At 43.8% G+C, this 18,253-nt stretch overlaps 1 protein-coding gene across 3 annotated transcripts in view; it reads left to right on the top strand.

Annotated features, from left to right (window-relative positions):
• The window catches only part of LOC147014868 (transcription cofactor vestigial-like protein 4), a 51,997-nt gene extending 35,463 nt beyond the window's left edge, over positions 1–16,534 (top strand). For 2 of the 3 annotated variants that reach the window (XM_085853276.1, XM_085853274.1), the window contains exons 3-5: positions 8,822–8,969; positions 13,664–13,805; positions 14,069–16,534. In XM_085853276.1, coding sequence (XP_085709402.1) covers positions 8,822–8,969; positions 13,664–13,805; positions 14,069–14,316 — 538 coding nt within the window. In that variant the 3' untranslated portion in view covers positions 14,317–16,534. The remainder of the gene's footprint in view (positions 1–8,821; positions 8,970–13,663; positions 13,806–14,068) is intronic. The other variant, XM_085853275.1, reaches the window with a different exon arrangement.
• The last annotated feature ends 1,719 nt before the right edge of the window (positions 16,535–18,253 follow it).

The following is an 18,253-nucleotide window of genomic DNA, read 5'->3' as shown; positions in this document are numbered from 1 at the left end:
TGGAGTGAGGATGTTTGTTGGTCTTGTTCTGATTTTGTGGAGTGAGGATGTTTGTTGGTCTTGTTCTGATTTTGTGGAGTGAGGATGTTTGTTGGTCTTGTTCTGATTTTGTGGAGTGAGGATGTTTGTTGGTCTTGTTCTGATTTTGTGGAGTGAGGATGTTTGTTGGTCTTGTTCTGATTTTGTGGAGTGAGGATGTTTGTTGGTCTTGTTCTGATTTTGTGGAGTGAGGATGTTTGTTGGTCTTGTTCTGATTTTGTGGAGCGAGGATGTTTGTTGGTCTTGTTCTGATTTTGTGGAGCGAGGATGTTTCTTGGTCTTGTTCTGATTTTGTGGAGTGAGGATGTGTGTTGGTCTTGTTCTGATTTTGTGGAGCGAGGATGTTTGTTGGTCATCTTCTGATTTTGTGGAGTGAGGATGTTTCTTGGTCTTGTTCTGATTTTGTGGAGTGAGGATGTTTCTTGGTCTTGTTCTGATTTTGTGGAGTGAGGATGTGTGTTGGTCTTGTTCTGATTTTGTGGAGTGAGGATGTTTGTTGGTCTTGTTCTGATTTTGTGGAGTGAGGATGTTTGTTGGTCTTGTTCTGATTTTGTGGAGTGAGGATGTTTGTTGTTCTTGTTCTGATTTTGTGGAGTGAGGATGTTTCTTGGTGTTGTTCTGATTTTGTGGAGTGAGGATGTTTGTTGGTCTTGTTCTGATTTTGTGGAGCGAGGATGTTTGTTGGTCATGTTCTGATTTTGTGGAGTGAGGATGTTTGTTGGTCTTGTTCTGATTTTGTGGAGTGAGGATGTTTGTTGGTCTTGTTCTGATTTTGTGGAGTGAGGATGTTTGTTGGTCTTGTTCTGATTTTGTGGAGTGAGGATGTTTGTTGGTCTTGTTCTGATTTTGTGGAGCGAGGATGTTTGTTGGTCTTGTTTTGATTTTGTGGAGTGAGGATGTTTGTTGGTATTGTTCTGATTTTGTGGAGTGAGGATGTTTGTTGGTATTGTTCTGATTTTGTGGAGTGAGGATGTTTGTTGGTCTTGTTCTGATTTTGTGGAGTGAGGATGGATGTGTGTTGGTCTTGTTCTGATTTTGTGGAGCGAGGATGTTTGTTGGTCATGTTCTGATTTTGTGGCGTGAGGATGTTTGTTGGTCTTGTTCTGATTTTGTGGAGTGAGGATGTTTGTTGGTCTTGTTCTGATTTTGTGGAGTGAGGATGTTTGTTGGTCTTGTTCTGATTTTGTGGAGTGAGGATGTTTCTTGGTCTTGTTCTGATTTTGTGGAGTGAGGATGTGTGTTGGTCTTGTTCTGATTTTGTGGAGTGAGGATGTTTCTTGGTCTTGTTCTGATTTTGTGGAGTGAGGATGTGTGTTGGTCTTGTTCTGATTTTGTGGAGTGAGGATGTGTGTTGGTCTTGTTCTGATTTTGTGGAGTGAGGATGTTTGTTGGTCTTGTTCTGATTTTGTGGAGTGAGGATGTGTGTTGGTCTTGTTCTGATTTTGTGGAGTGAGGATGTTTGTTGGTCTTGTTCTGATTTTGTGGAGTGAGGACGTGTGTTGGTCTTGTTCTGATTTTGTGGAGTGAGGATGTTTGTTGGTCTTGTTCTGATTTTGTGGAGTGAGGATATGTGTTGGTCTTGTTCTGATTTTGTGGAGTGAGGATGTTTGTTGGTCTTGTTCTGATTTTGTGGAGTGAGGATGTTTGTTGGTCTTGTTCTGATTTTGTGGAGTGAGGATGTTTCTTGGTCTTGTTCTGATTTTGTGGAGTGAGGATGTTTCTTGGTCTTGTTCTGATTTTGTGGAGTGAGGATGTTTGTTGGTCTTGTTCTGATTTTGTGGAGTGAGGATGTTTGTTGGTCTTGTTCTGATTTTGTGGAGTGAGGATGTGTGTTGGTCTTGTTCTGATTTTGTGGAGCGAGGATGTTTGTTGGTCTTGTTCTGATTTTGTGGAGTGAGGATGTGTGTTGGTCTTGTTCTGATTTTGTGGAGTGAGGATGTTTGTTGGTCTTGTTCTGATTTTGTGGAGTGAGGATGTTTGTTGGTCATGTTCTGATTTTGTGGAGTGAGGATGTTTGTTGGTCTTGTTCTGATTTTGTGGAGTGAGGATGTTTGTTGGTCTTGTTCTGATTTTGTGGAGTGAGGATGTGTGTTGGTCTTGTTCTGATTTTGTGGAGTGAGGATGTTTGTTGGTCTTGTTCTGATTTTGTGGAGTGAGGATGTTTGTTGGTCTTGTTCTGATTTTGTGGAGTGAGGATGTGTGTTGGTCTTGTTCTGATTTTGTGGAGTGAGGATGTTTGTTGGTCTTGTTCTGATTTTGTGGAGTGAGGATGTTTGTTGGTCATGTTCTGATTTTGTGGAGTGAGGATGTTTGTTGGTCTTGTTCTGATTTTGTGGAGTGAGGATGTTTGTTGGTCATGTTCTGATTTTGTGGAGTGAGGATGTTTCTTGGTCTTGTTCTGATTTTGTGGAGTGAGGATGTTTGTTGGTCTTGTTCTGATTTTGTGGAGTGAGGATGTTTGTTGGTCTTGTTCTGATTTTGTGGAGTGAGGATGTTTGTTGGTCATGTTCTGATTTTGTGGAGAGAGGATGTTTGTTGGTCTTGTTCTGATTTTGTGGAGTGAGGATATGTGTTGGTCTTGTTCTGATTTTGTGGAGTGAGGATGTTTGTTGGTCTTGTTCTGATTTTGTGGAGTGAGGATGTTTGTTGGTCTTGTTCTGATTTTGTGGAGCGAGGGTGTGTGTTGGTCTTGTTCTGATTTTGTGGAGTGAGGATGTGTGTTGGTCTTGTTCTGATTTTGTGGAGTGAGGATGTTTGTTGGTCTTGTTCTGATTTTGTGGAGTGAGGATGTTTGTTGGTCATGTTCTGATTTTGTGGAGTGAGGATGTTTCTTGGTCTTGTTCTGATTTTGTGGAGCGAGGATGTTTTTGGTGTTGTTCTGATTTTGTGGAGTGAGGATGTTTGTTGGTCTTGTTCTGATTTTGTGGAGTGAGGATGTTTCTTGGTCTTGTTCTGATTTTGTGGAGCGAGGATGTTTGGTGATCTTGTTCTGATTTTGTGGAGTGAGGATGTTTGTTGGTCTTGTTCTGATTTTGTGGAGTGAGGATGTTTGTTGGTCATGTTTTGATTTTGTGGAGTGAGGATGTTTCTTGGTGATCTTGTTCTGATTTTGTGGAGTGAGGATGTTTCTTGGTCTTGTTCTGATTTTGTGGAGTGAGGATGTTTGTTGGTCTTGTTCTGATTTTGTGGAGTGAGGATGTTTGTTGGTCTTGTTCTGATTTTGTGGAGCGAGGATGTTTGTTGGTCTTGTTCTGATTTTGTGGAGTGAGGATGTTTGTTGGTCTTGTTCTGATTTTGTGGAGTGAGGATGTGTGTTGGTCTTGTTCTGATTTTGTGGAGTGAGGATGTTTGTTGGTCTTGTTCTGATTTTGTGGAGTGAGGATGTTTGTTGGTCTTGTTCTGATTTTGTGGAGTGAGGATGTTTCTTGGTCTTGTTCTGATTTTGTGGAGTGAGGATGTTTCTTGGTCTTGTTCTGATTTTGTGGAGTGAGGATGTTTGTTGGTCTTGTTCTGATTTTGTGGAGTGAGGATGTTTGTTGGTCTTGTTCTGATTTTGTGGAGCGAGGATGTTTGTTGGTCTTGTTCTCATTTTGTGGAGTGAGTATGTTTGTTGTTCTTGTTCTGATTTTCTGGAGTGAGGACGTGTGTTGGTCTTGTTTTGATTTTGTGGAGTGAGGATGTGTGTTGGCCTTGTTCTGATTTTGTGGAGTGAGGATGTTTGTTGGTCTTGTTCTGATTTTGTGGAGCGAGGATGTTTGTTGGTCTTGTTCTGATTTTGTGGAGTGAGGATGTTTGTTGGTCTTGTTCTGATTTTGTGGAGTGAGGATGTTTCTTGGTCTTGTTCTGATTTTGTGGAGTGAGGATGTTTGTTGGTCTTGTTCTGATTTTGTGGAGTGAGGATGTTTCTTGGTCTTGTTCTGATTTTGTGGAGTGAGGATGTTTGTTGGTCTTGTTCTGATTTTGTGGAGTGAGGATGTTTGTTGGTCTTGTTCTGATTTTGTGGAGCGAGGATGTTTGTTGGTCATCTTCTGATTTTGTGGAGTGAGGATGTTTCTTGGTCTTGTTCTGATTTTGTGGAGTGAGGATGTTTGTTGGTCTTGTTCTGATTTTGTGGAGTGAGGATGTGTGTTGGTCTTGTTCTGATTTTGTGGAGTGAGGATGTTTGTTGGTCTTGTTCTGATTTTGTGGAGTGAGGATGTTTGTTGGTCTTGTTCTGATTTTGTGGAGTGAGGATGTGTGTTGGTCTTGTTCTGATTTTGTGGAGTGAGGATGTTTGTTGGTCTTGTTCTGATTTTGTGGAGTGAGGATGTTTGTTGTTCTTGTTCTGATTTTGTGGAGTGAGGATGTTTGTTGGTCTTGTTCTGATTTTGTGGAGTGAGGATGTTTGTTGGTCTTGTTCTGATTTTGTGGAGCGAGGATGTTTGTTGGTCTTGTTCTGATTTTGCGGTGTGAGGATGTGTGTTGGTCTTGTTCTGATTTTGTGGAGTGAGGATGTTTGTTGGTCTTGTTCTGATTTTGTGGAGTGAGGATGTGTGTTGGTCTTGTTCTGATTTTGTGGAGTGAGGATGTTTGTTGGTCTTGTTCTGATTTTGTGGAGTGAGGATGTTTGTTGGTCTTGTTCTGATTTTGTGGAGTGAGGATGTTTCTTGCTCTTGTTCTGATTTTGTGGAGTGAGGATGTTTGTTGGTCTTGTTCTGATTTTGTGGTGCGAGTATGTTTGTTGGTCTTGTTCTGATTTTGTGGAGTGAGGATGTTTGTTGTTCTTGTTCTGATTTTGTGGAGTGAGGGTGTTTGTTGGTCTTGTTCTGATTTTGTGGAGTGAGGATGTTTGTTGGTATTGTTCTGATTTTGTGGAGTGAGGATGTTTGTTGGTATTGTTCTGATTTTGTGGAGTGAGGATGTTTGTTGGTCTTGTTCTGATTTTGTGGAGTGAGGATGTGTGTTGGTCTTGTTCTGATTTTGTGGAGTGAGGATGTTTGTTGCTCTTGTTCTGATTTTGTGGAGCGAGCCTGTTTGTTGGTCTTGTTCTGATTTTGTGGAGTGAGGATGTTTGTTGGTCATGTTCTGATTTTGTGGAGTGAGGATGTTTGTTGGTCTTGTTCTGATTTTGTGGAGTGAGGATGTTTGTTGGTCTTGTTCTGATTTTGTGGAGTGAGGATGTTTCTTGCTCTTGTTCTGATTTTGTGGAGTGAGGATGTTTGTTGGTCTTGTTCTGATTTTGTGGAGTGAGGATATGTGTTGGTCTTGTTCTGATTTTGTGGAGTGAGGATGTTTGTTGGTGTTGTTCTGATTTTGTGGAGTGAGGATGTTTGTTGGTCTTGTTCTGATTTTGTGGAGTGAGGATGTTTGTTGGTCTTGTTCTGATTTTGTGGAGTGAGGATGTTTGTTGGTCTTGTTCTGATTTTGTGGAGTGAGGATGTTTCTTGGTCTTGTTCTGATTTTGTGGAGTGAGGATGTTTGTTGGTCTTGTTCTGATTTTGTGGAGCGAGGATGTTTGTTGGTCTTGTTCTGATTTTGTGGAGTGAGGATGTGTGTTGGTCTTGTTCTGATTTTGTGGAGTGAGGATGTTTGTTGGTCTTGTTCTGATTTTGTGGAGTGAGGATGTGTGTTGGTCTTGTTCTGATTTTGTGGAGTGAGGATGTTTGTTGGTCTTGTTCTGATTTTGTGGAGTGAGGATGTTTGTTGGTCTTGTTCTGATTTTGTGGAGTGAGGACATGTGTTGGTCTTGTTCTGATTTTGTGGAGTGAGGATGTTTGTTGGTCTTGTTCTGATTTTGTGGAGTGAGGATGTTTGTTGGTCTTGTTCTGATTTTGTGGAGTGAGGATGTGTGTTGGTCTTGTTCTGATTTTGTGGAGTGAGGATGTTTGGTGATCTTGTTCTGATTTTGTGGAGTGAGGATGTTTGTTGGTCTTGTTCTGATTTTGTGGAGCGAGGATGTTTGTTGGTCATGTTCTGATTTTGTGGCGTGAGGATGTTTGTTGGTCTTGTTCTGATTTTGTGGAGTGAGGACGTGTGTTGGTCTTGTTCTGATTTTGTGGAGTGAGGATGTGTGTTGGTCTCGTTCTGATTTTGTGGAGTGAGGATGTTTCTTGGTCTTGTTCTGATTTTGTGGAGTGAGGATATGTGTTGGTCTTGTTCTGATTTTGTGGAGTGAGGATGTTTCTTGGTCTTGTTCTGATTTTGTGGAGCGAGGATGTTTCTTGGTCTTGTTCTGATTTTGTGGAGCGAGGATGTTTGTTGGTCTTGTTCTGATTTTGTGGAGTGAGGATGTTTGTTGGTCTTGTTCTGATTTTGTGGAGTGAGGATGTTTGTTGGTCTTGTTCTGATTTTGTGGAGCAAGGGTGTGTGTTGGTCTTGTTCTGATTTTGTGGAGTGAGGATGTTTGTTGGTCTTGTTCTGATTTTGTGGAGCGAGGATGTTTCTTGGTCTTGTTCTGCTTTTGTGGAGTGAGGATGTTTGGTGATCTTGTTCTGATTTTGTGGAGCGAGGGTGTGTGTTGGTCTTGTTCTGATTTTGTGGAGTGAGGATGTTTGTTGGTCTTGTTCTGATTTTGTGGAGCAAGGGTGTGTGTTGGTCTTGTTCTGATTTTGTGGAGTGAGGATGTTTCTTGGTCTTGTTCTGATTTTGTGGAGTGAGGATGTTTGTTGGTCTTGTTCTGATTTTGTGGAGTGAGGATGTTTCTTGGTCATGTTCTGATTTTGTGGAGCGAGGACGTGGATTTGTCCTTAAGCTATGTGTTGGCAGATGGAGTTCTCATCATGATTCTCCGTTTTCAGATGTGAAGCGAAACCTTTATTGTGAATGATTATTTTGAAGTGACGTCAGTCATCCCGTGGGTTATGATGAATTGTAAAAGCAGTCGTTGTCATAATAGTTGATAAAGGGGCACATTGTCATCAAAGAGGCAAATCCTCCCACACTCTCAATTTTCTGGCTCTGAGAATGTCCAGAGATGATACAAGTGAACACATTTAAGTGCTATCTCCTTCAGATGTGATCTCCAGAGAGTTTGCAGATTATTATATCACCTTGGTCATGAATTCCTGTCGAAGATGGCAGCTTTCACATGGAGGGTGCAAACCCCACCTGTTCATCCAATTCACTGCTAAGAAGGGCTTCCCTCGTCACAAAGCACCTCCTGTTCCGAACTGGGCCTCGCACAGCTGAACCCTTCCTCTCACCCCTCCCTTACTAACCGCCAGCCTTTAGCAACAGCCTCGCACCACGTCCACTGCTGCCTGTGAATCGTGCCCTTTTTGAGGTTTGGAACCGCATGATTTTTCTTTTTCTGGAGGCTGGAACCGAGTTAGTTGAACACACCAATCCAGTGTGTGCTCGGGTTGTTCAGCTTTTAGAAACTGTTGTCAGATGCAAGTTTAACCCAAACTTTTTGATTGGTGAACGAAAAGCCTTTTCTCCGGTGATTTGAAGCTCAAGTTGTCTCGGAATGAAACCACAAAGGGAAATACAAACGATGTTGCTTTATCGTGAACGAGAAACGTACTGTTTGAAATTTTTTTTTAATCTAAATTGCATTATTCAGAGGATGAAACGCCGTGACTGGTAATTCTGAATGTTTGTGAGGGTTCGGGTTCGGGTTGTGGTTGGGATTGGGGTGAACGAGTTGTAATGTTTTGTTACCTCTTCTACCGAAGATTGACAGAGGTTATGTTTTCACCCCTGTTTGTTTGTTTGTTTGTTAGTTTGTTAGTTTGTTCATCTGTGAGCACGATATCAGGTTGTCGACGGATTCGGACGAAACTTGGTGGACCAGTTGGGGTGTGACAAGGAGGAACTGATTCGATTTTGGTGAAGATTCAAATCCGGATCTAGATATGAGTTTTTTTTTTGTAATTTTCAAAGTGATTTTTCACCATTGAGAGATTGGGCTAAAAACAATATTTTGCATGGATATTTCAAAAAATTAATTGGGCCCGATATGGTCTACTGCATGAGGCCATTGCGTGGCGGAGGTGTGAGCTCTACCAAGTGCCCTTGTCGTTACCTGCGCCACCGAAGGTGAAGGAGGTTATGTTTTCACCCTCTTTCTGTCCGTTTGTCTGTCTGTGTACAGGATATCTCAAAATGTTGGGGACGGATTCGGATGAAACTTGGTGGAGATGTTGGGCATGTGGCCACGACGAATTGATTCGATTTTTTTTTTTTTGGTGAAGATCCAGATCCGGATCCGACTCCGAGAATTTTTAAAGAGATTCTTCACCATTGAGAGATAAGACTAAAAATGTATTGGGCCCGATATGTTCTCATGGATCGGGCATTACGTGGTTGAGTTATGCGCTCTACCGAGTGCCCTTCTAGTTCTAGTTATTTCTGACTGGGTTAGTGTAATGATAATTTGTTAAAATACCAGCTGTTTATTTAAGTTAGGTTTTGTGAAAGAGCAAATGACAAACCAACAAGGGTAAAGCAAATTGGGGAACTAAGTGAAGATGCATCGAGAGATGATAATGAAAATAGAGCTTTGAAAGTCTGTATACAAGTGAAGTTTCTGTAAGGAGGTGCAAGTCAATTCGAAACGGTAAAGAACAGGGCTGCAAGGGAATTAAGATGGAGTGATAATAGATGGGATTTGGGAAGAGAAACCTTTTTTTTTTGTCTCAGCAGAGCCAGAGGGTACAATTGTAGTACGATGATTTACAAAGAGGATGATTCATGAATGCTGATACACAATTGTACGTCTCTATACAAGATGGCGGGACAGGAAGAAAGGTCGTGCGACGTGTGATCACCCCCGACTCCCTTTCCCCCAATCCATCCTCAGGCGTTCTCTTCCCCCTGAGGAGTTTGTGAACGAAATCTACCGGCCCATGAGCAAACACCCTTGCTACGCCGTGCCTATGGCCATTGGCTGCCATGAGGGTTCCGACAGCCCCACACGTCTGCTCAATTCTTCACAGCTTCAGCAGCAAGTAAGTTTTTTTTTTTGATATTGATGAACCGATGAGAAAAACATATTTAAATGTCAAATCTACAATGAAATGTCCTGTGTCGTGAAAAGCAACAACTCGCTGACAAATTACAACTCGTTTGGATGTGTGGTGTACCTTCTCGAATGTGGTGCCTTCAATGTCCACAAGCCACCTCAAGGTTGCGCTTGTTGAGTCGGCTTTTGGGCACGTTCTTCACCACAGCAGACGGTGAAACCTATCTTTTGTTCGGACTGTTGTTGGTTTGTACAATTGGTGTTTGTCTAAGGATATTTCATTTCCACGCAACCGCATTCATGGACTGGACAGCATTATGTCACCGTGATGGTGCAGACAAAGTAAAAGTCCTCCAATGTGTCCATTTTCCCGTCCATCTCAAATACCCAAGTGGTATATTAATGAGACCTTTTTAAAACCTACACATCACCTTTTGATGCGGAATAAGACAACTCCAGCCTCGTTTCTGTGTAGCTATGTTATAAAGCAGGAGTGTCTGTCTGTCTGTCCCCGAACTACTCCCTCAGTTTTGGGGCCAGCCCCACCAAACCTTGTGTGGACCATTTTGGGGTCCCAGCCGGTGTCCTGACGTGGTTGGGACATTTTATAAATACCTCAATACAATTATGACTGAGTTTCGATCTGTACGAAACTGCTCCCGATCCGGATGTAATGTCAGAATGGCGTTTCTCTTCATTTACGTCACGAGTGTTTGTAACATTGTATTTTGTTGTGTTCATGGTATATGATTAATTAGTGATTGGAATGATGCTGTTTGAATGAAAATATGGAGAGATTGAGTTTAAAGCAGAATCAGGAAATCATGTGAGGGGTTCCACCCGTGAAGTTCGCGGATTCGGCATTTGTCGTTTCGCTATTTTTTTTTTGCCCAAGTCCTTCTGGAACCGGCTGTCCAGCCCCTCACCGTGCATAGCACGGGTACTTTGCTAGTTAATCCATACAAGCAAAGGTGGATTCATCATTTAGACCATAAATGCCCGTTTAAAACTTGCATTGTTCTCTGGATGACCCATCAAAGTTCCATCTGTAAGGCTCCTTGGCCAGAGTTGGTCTTCCTTTCAAAGAGTGATGGGGTTTTCTTCACTGCGAGTTCAGGTAGTCAGGGATGTTAGGGTATTATAGGGACTGTTTGGTTCAGATTCTTCCAAAAGCACCAAATTTGGCCCATATGTCACGCGTGCCATACTTTTTCGATTTTTGGACGGGTGCCCCCTGGGGCCGCCATATTGGCAAAATCCAATTCTAGCCGCCATCCGGGTTAGAGGTCAATCGTAGTTTAAAAACCAAAAGGGCTCGAATCATGAATCATGAAACCACTTTTTTAGGGGTTTTCGGGATCAGGGAATCTGATTCTGATTTAATTCCAACGATTTGAGGTCAAGGTCACCCAAAAGGTCATTTTGGGGTCAAACCCAGCGTTTTCGGGCGTCATTTCGAAAATGGCCTGCCTACGGCCTCTATGGCCTACCTGGGTTATCAATCTAAAGAACCCGTTGATCATTTAGAAAATAAGACTTGAATGTTTTTAATTTTGAATGGTTTTAATTTTGACTTGTAATGTCATCAACTTTTTTTTCATTAAGACAATACCAAGTCTGCGAGCGTCGACGTGTCCATCAGCGGCGGTGGTGCATGACGCCATTCGGAGCTGTGACGTCTACCCTATCTCACGAGACTCTCCTATCCCTGTTCTTGCGTGTTCAGGAGTGGATCCGGAACCTGCGACCCAGCCTGCTCTCGTGTCGCCGTGATGACGAGATGAAAGTTCATCGCGACGACGAGCCGACATAATATGAGTGTCGAACTATGTCCTCCACCGAAATTATGAATTGGTGACTGTTGTCTTTGTCAATCGGACAAAACTGGAGAAGCCTTGCAAACTCCTAAGGAGGAGGGACTTTTGTATCACTTGAGAGAGATCTCAAAGACTTCAATGCTATCAATGCCAATAATCTTCCTTCTGGTATCAATGTCACGATTAGTCAGTTGAATGATGGCTCAGGCATTGCAGCAACTCTTAAATCGCATAAGGCTCGGTATCACAAAACTTGCAGGAGTTATTGTAGTAGTTCTCGTGCCAAACGGGCGAGAGAGAAGCTAGACAAAGAAGTCGGCTCTCAGAATAGTCCCCAAAAAAATCAGGTCATCTGGGGAATTTCAGTCTCCAGCCAATGTCAATGTGAGGGGGAGGACCAGGCCAACCTCCACAAGGTAGTAACCGATGTTGTAGATGACAATCTAAAGAGTTGGACGAAGACGAACAAAAACTTTCATTTACTTGGCAGACTGGTTACCGTAGCGTCTGATGCACATGCGGCTGATGCCTATTATCACCATCAGTGTTATGTATGTTTACGAGACTCTGCTCACGCTGCCGAGCGACTAGAATCGGTGGGCCCCGCACCTCCGCTCTTCGATCCCATCATCTGCGCTCAAATTGTAGCCCTGATCAAACATTCAGACACCACCGTATTTAAGCTCTCAGAGCTACGTGAGATGTATCAAAAGCTTATGAGTTAGCAGTCACCCATGCCAAGACAAAAAAGAGCCACACTCAACTTGATACAAGGATCACCTTCTCGACCTCCTACCTGAATGGGCTGAGTTTTCCAAGGGGAATGAAGGCAGGAAGGATATTTATAGGTCTCAGCTTGGTCAAGAGGATGCACTTACGTTCATGCGGGCTGCGGTGATGATGCACAAGTTTTGTCTACAGAATCAGGAGCCTTTCGACAGCTCCCTCCCCCTTAACTGCCTCACGGCTCCAATCAACGAGGAGATGAGTTTCTTCAACGTAGTTCTCCGGGGCCGGTCAGCTCTTCGTGGACGTGAGAAGATCGGTGGCGGCGCCAATCTGGATGCGCGGGAGAAGATCGCATGCAACATCTCACAACTGCTCATCTACAATACTAGTAAGGGTACGCACCATGCAGTCAAGACGTCTGCAGTACGGCACAACAAGGAGCGAGAAAACCCCCTTCCCCCTGTATCGTGGTCTCAAGCTGCACGGACACGCACGGGACAAAAACCAGATTGGGATTGACCAAGAACAGGGTATCTCGGTATCGTACAATCGCATCATGGAAGTGAAGCGAGATGTTGCGCATGCGGTGTGTGCTCGCCATGCTCAGGATGGGGTGGTGGTACCCACCAACAGCCGTCTCAAGGTCTTCACCACCCACGATGTGGATAATATCGATAGTAAAGCTCAGGGCAACTTCTCACTGGACGAGTTCCACGGATATGTCCTGAGCGTACATAGCGGCGTTTTGTCAGCAGATGTTATTCCAGAAGTATTTTAATAAAAATTGTTCCTGAATAATTTTTGTTGAATTGTTAGTAGTACCACTTTTGATCTTTGACCTTTGAACCCAAAATGGGGTGACCATGACCTGAAATCATCAAAATGAGATCAGAATCAGATTCCCTGACCCCAAAAACCCCTAAGAAGTGGCATTATTCATGATTCTAGCCTTTTTGATTTTTTTAAAACTACGATTGACCTCCAACCCGGATGGCGGCCATAATTGGATTTCGCCAATATGGCGGCCCGGGGGGGGGGGGGCGCCCGTCTTAAATCGAAAAAGAATGGTGTAGGCAACATATGGGCCAAATTTGGTGCTTTTGGAAGAATCTGACCCAAAAAAATCCCAAACATACTTGACGAAGGTTGCAATCTCCAGTGATATCGTTGGCATTTGTTTTGTATTTTATCTTCATCATTCCTTGTTCCTTTGCTTATTGTTTTCAATCCTCAGATTAATGCCTACAATGGATGAAAACCCTCAAGCTCTGACATGAGATCAGGGCAGTCTCTCTGGACATATCTCGAGCATCCCACCTTGATCTCCAAACTCTCTGCTTATGTCATTCAAGGCCATTTCCTCTCTTGGATCACTGACTTGCTCCACTCCCATAGTCGGCATGCAGCTCTCAACTGGTTCCTCTTATCTCCTCTCCCTGTCGAGGCTGGAGTGCCCCAAGGCAGTGCCTTAGACCCAGTCTTATTCCTCATCTTCATAAATTATCTTTCTGATTCCCTGGAAAATCCTGCTCGTCTCTTTGCTGATGATTCCAACCTCTGCCGTATCATCTCTCATGCTTCAGACAGGAAGCCACCTCTTCCCTCTCTGCAGCCTTTGATAGAATCAGGAGATGGTCCAATATTTGGAATACGTCTTTCAACCCCAAACAAGTCCCACACACTCTCCCTGTCTCTCTGAAAGGACCGTCTGGCAAATCCTCCCATCGACTTCCGAAATAAAGCACTTGAAGACATTGAGTCACTCAAACTTGTGGGTCTCACCTCAGCCATGATCTTTCTTTGATTGACCTTATTTCCAAGAAGACCTCCAAAGCCAGCCGCAGACTGAGCATCCTTCGTCGTTCAAGACCTTTTCTTAACCAATCTGAACTTTTGACAACCCACAAGGCTTTCGTTCGCAGCTTGATGGAGTGCTGCTCTCCACTTTAGACTTGTGCTGCCATCTCACACCTTGCCCTTCTTGATGCCATTTATTCCTTGCATTCTGCCCTCACTCTTCCACGAGCCTCGATCATGTATACAAAAAAAGCATGTCTTGGTGATAAGAATTATGCACATGTGTAAGCTGGAACTGATCCAGTGTGGATGAAACATTTTGATTCCTTAACTTTAGGTGATGACCTCTCCACCCTTCCAACAGCTGCGTCCCACCGTCATCACATGTGCACCACCATCTCGTGAACCTCGCCACTCCACAGCCTGCAGCTCAGACATGAAGAGCTCGAGCCCCAGCGAGCACAAGCACGAAGCGAGCTGTAAGAAAGCCGAGTTTGGATGTTGATTGCATGATGCAACAGAGCCAGGGTGCAGGGGGGACTTCCGGTGGTCTAGCCGCCTATGGGGAAATGTATTCAATGTGGAGACATGGGGGTAAGGTGTCCCAAACAACTTAGATCCTGTTTGTTAATCAGTGTTTTTTCTTTTTAATTTGTTTCCTCAAATTCAAATTAAAAATTAATTTTCCTACTTCACTCTTAAGCGCTCCATCCCGTCCCCCAAATCCTGTCTTTACCCTCAGCTTATGACCACGTGGTCGAAGAACATTTTCGCCGCAGCCTTGCGGTGATGGGTGCGAGCTCTGAGGTCGAGGCTGAGGCGCCGGGCGGCACCAACCCGGCCTGCGTGTCTGTCACCGGGTCCGTAGACGAGCACTTTGCCAAGGCTTTGGGTGACACTTGGCACCGTTTGAAGCTGGCCGGAGATGCAGCGACTTGTCCTTTGAACCTGCCCACTCCTCGTCCAATCTCTCTTTCCCAATCACACTGAGAGGCCATTATCTTCCTTTCTTCTTTTTTGCTTTTTCTTGTGTACGGTCATCCATCTTCCCTCCTCTCTCTCATCTTGGTGCTGTCCAACTGCAGGCTCTCAAGCGCATTTTATTATTTCAGGTTGAGAATTACCGAAGCCATCTTGGCAGGGGTTTCAATTGGGAAGGATAGGGGAAGGGTTTTAATTGTCGGGTTTCTTTTAAGGTTAAAACAAACTAGTACATCTTGGCAGGTCGATAAGTGAACACGTGGTGTACGCAACGCATTTGTGCAGCACTGGGTTTAACCACGTTGATCTTAACCCCATTATTTATATTTCCCTTTCCTTTTGCCTTTTGGTTTCACTTCGCATCGGAGTGAAACTGCTTCGTGCAATTTACACCGGCTCCCCGAAAAACATTCAAATTTGTATTTCCTTGTGAATGATGCAAGTGGTTATCATTTCCAAGCCTCACGGTGCATTTTGGGGTTTTTGTGTAGGAGACATTTTGAATGGAAAGCAAAACGAGGCACGTCCCGTGGGTTATTGTCCATTTTGAGTTTGCCATTGTTATCGCAGCCAAACTTTGTATGCATACACAATCTGCTTCGTACCTTTGTTTAACCATCTTTCATTTTTGATGTCCGTGCTTTTTAAATTTTTTTGTACCAGCATACACCAGCCTCCCCTCCACCATATCCCACTGGCTGGGCATGATTCGAGGAGACTGCGCTCACGCCATGCAGGTTTTGGACGTTGGTATCGTTCCGTGACGTCACGTGGAATTTAGCAAACATTTTATCTACATTTACTTTTGTATAAGTTCGTTTAGCTGTTGCACGGTGTACAGTAGGTTAAGGCTGCTGGATCAGCTATTCTTAGCTCAGTATGAGTTACAGTTACACCAGCACCAGCTTGGCTTCGAGTTGATTCTCTTTGGGATTTTGGCTCGTCCCTTCGATCCAATGCTGCGCGTTTGCTTTGTAGTGTTTTCTTGTGCTGGTGGCACGTGGCGATATAATGCTTGTTATAGTTTTCTATTTGTACTCCAATAGCTGAGGCTTGATGCCTTGTTAAGGGAAGATTATTGCAGGGTGGTTTAGAGGAAAGAACTTTTTTTTTTTACGCATAACTTGGATCCATAACCCGTGCGGCACTGCTTGTTCATTCCTCCGTGCAGTGCTTGGGAATCACACTTTTTTTTATTTTATTTTATTTAAAATCTTGGAGTCCCGAGTAACATGGATGCCTATCATTCAAACCTCCTGCGATGCAAACGGCTCGTGCAGGAAGCGTCAGCCGGTCAAGGAGGTACGGTCGGATCTCAGAGGCATGCGGGTCATGCAACTGGCGGTGCCATCGGTGCCGCTCAGTGGGGAGCTGGCCTCTCTCAGCACTCGTGACATCATGCACCTGCCACCCCCCCCCTTTGCTGGGAAGACATTCCGCAGGCGGCAGCTGAAGGGTATATCGAAAAACACGATGCTCAGACACACCAAAGATCCTCCCTTAAAAACAGTGCATAACGGATTGCTGGATTCGAACAGTACATGCTAAACATAGAATCTCTGTAATAGTGTTTTATTTTAACCTCAATTATATTATCCACAGTACGAAGAGAAACAATTGGGCATAGCGTAAGTTGGTTGCCAGTTTTTTTTCTTCTTAAATTCTCCTCCAAAGACTGTTATTGTTCTGCCGAGAATAGGCCGCAAGGCGGTTCCAAGTCCACATTCCAAAGAGAACTGAGTGAGTGCCCCGCGGACTCTTCAAACGGCCCGCTTGTAGTCTTGTGCGAGTGTTTCGTTACGCTGCGCGTAATCATCCTGGTACAGCAGTTATGTGCCAAAGTTATATATTAAAGTATGTTACGTATTTATAAATACATTGTTTTGTTTTTTTAATACTCACGTTTTATTTTCCTTTTTGAAAGTTGATTCTTTCAGTATTAAAGTGCAGGCACAGTATTTACGAAATGCACGCCTTATCTTAACCTCCCTTTTACAGCCGTCTCTCTACATGGAGTGTAGTGGGAATGCTGTTTGTTTGCTCATTAATTAATATTATTATTATTATTATTATTATTGTACTTGAACCTTCACCTGTTTGGATTTTGCAGAAGGAAATGGTTATGTTGCAGTAGTTTGTTCTGGGAGCAAACATTACTGACCGACCAACACCAGAGTCCAAATGTCCATTCGATGTGGTCTCGTCAATAAAGACTGTACTCTGAAAACGGTTTCGGTTTTTACAAACTTGGCCAAATGGGTATGAACAGCTGCCCGAGTGGATCATGTGCTTCTCGTGCTGTTATTACAGCCGTTCTGCTGTTATGAAAAAGCATCGTTTTCACTCATGGCCATGGTTTAACGGCAGGGGGTTAGGTTGTGGTTTGATTTGTCATGCTAACCAGATTCCTGGTAAGTGGAACTGGATTCTGGGCCAAAAACTTCTGGAATCAGAAATCGTTTTTTTTAATTCTGGTGTGATTGGAATTGAAATCACCAAATTGTGAAAATGATGCATTTTGCGGGTGTTTTGAGTTTGGCGAAGAACCCAGTGGACGTTTTTGTGGACCATGCAAATTATTCACAGGGAACTTGCTGAACTCAACAGTGATCTCATAGACCCTCAAAAACAAGACATAATCATCAGGACTGACAATCACTGGTGGGGGAGGGAAGGAAAGGGAAGTATAAATGAAATAAACCTCAGAGATATTGCCTTTGATTCTTGAAGAATTAAATCCAACCTATAACTTGCCTGAATGTGTCTGACACAATGTGGTCCTTCAGAGGTGGTTAAGCCACCGGTAGCATCCCTGAGGCCAATGGTGGGGTTTGGGGGGGGGGGGTTGTAATCTTTGCCAAGTTTGAGCCTCTTTCTCTCCAGAATCACATGGGTTGATGTTTCAGTTTTTCTCCAGTTGCACAGAAACAGGATTTTGTTTGAGGGCAGCAACCTTGTGGCTTTAAAACAGAATATGCGCTCATTCCAAGTTTCCCCCAAGGTTTCAATCACAAAGTATCGACTGGAGCCACAGGAAGACCCGATCAGGTGCGTCAGGCAGATTAGCGGTGATAGTCGGGCAGCTGGGTTTTTAACCATCAACGCAAAATGGTAATTCTCCTGAGAGGACTTTGGTTTTTCACAAGTTTGGAATCCAAGTCCTGAGTACTGTCGCCTTTGGCTTGATTTGAACCTGCAACTTCTGGAATGCTTGTTCAGTAGCCTCATCACGAGATAAGCACCCTATCACCGTGGTGTAATGTTGAGAAAGTGGTGCGCTTGTCACTGGCTGGAATCGCAGTCATTCCGTTTGTACTGAGGTCGACTGACGACTGCTCTGGATAAGGAACTTTGATGCAAGAGGCCATTTACCTCATCAGGCCTGTACTCTATCGAAATCACATTAAACCAATCTATGGGTTTATTGACTTAATTTCACTGGGGAGGGGTGGAGGGGGATGAATGGGGAGAAAAATGGGGGCAAGCACAGGGGTCACCATCAAGACTTTTATTTATATAATTAGCAAAGGTACCCAGCGCTGCTGGGCAAGGCCAGGTCCCTCATCCCACCCCATCTCCTCCAGACTCCTTCCACACCCTTTCCCCTCCTACCAGCTCCACCTCTCTCCAATGGCCACCCAACCCCTTTCCCTGCCTCCTCCCACCCCATCCCTCCTCCCTCACTCACTCCCCTTCTCCAACCTTCACCCTTTCCCTCCTTCTTCCCACAAGGAATTTTGTATAGTAAAGTGTACTTGTACATAACTTCTCAAAAAAAAAAAGTAGGAAAATTTTTTTTCTCTGCAATTTCCCTGGTGACCTCCAGATTAATTAATAATTATAGATTGCTGAGTATCCACCCTCTGGGTGAGTCGAGTTTGTGTATTACTTGCTGAAAAATGAATAATGTGTGTTTTGTAAGGACTATAGATTTTTGTGTGGTGTA

Source organism: Eptatretus burgeri, chromosome 13 (assembly GCF_056783735.1).
Source record: "Eptatretus burgeri isolate ZD-2024b chromosome 13, Ebu_testis_v1, whole genome shotgun sequence".
Classification (NCBI taxonomy): domain Eukaryota; kingdom Metazoa; phylum Chordata; class Myxini; order Myxiniformes; family Myxinidae; genus Eptatretus; species Eptatretus burgeri.
Note: the sequence above shows the minus strand (reverse complement) of the source record. Positions and strands in the feature narration are given on the sequence as shown.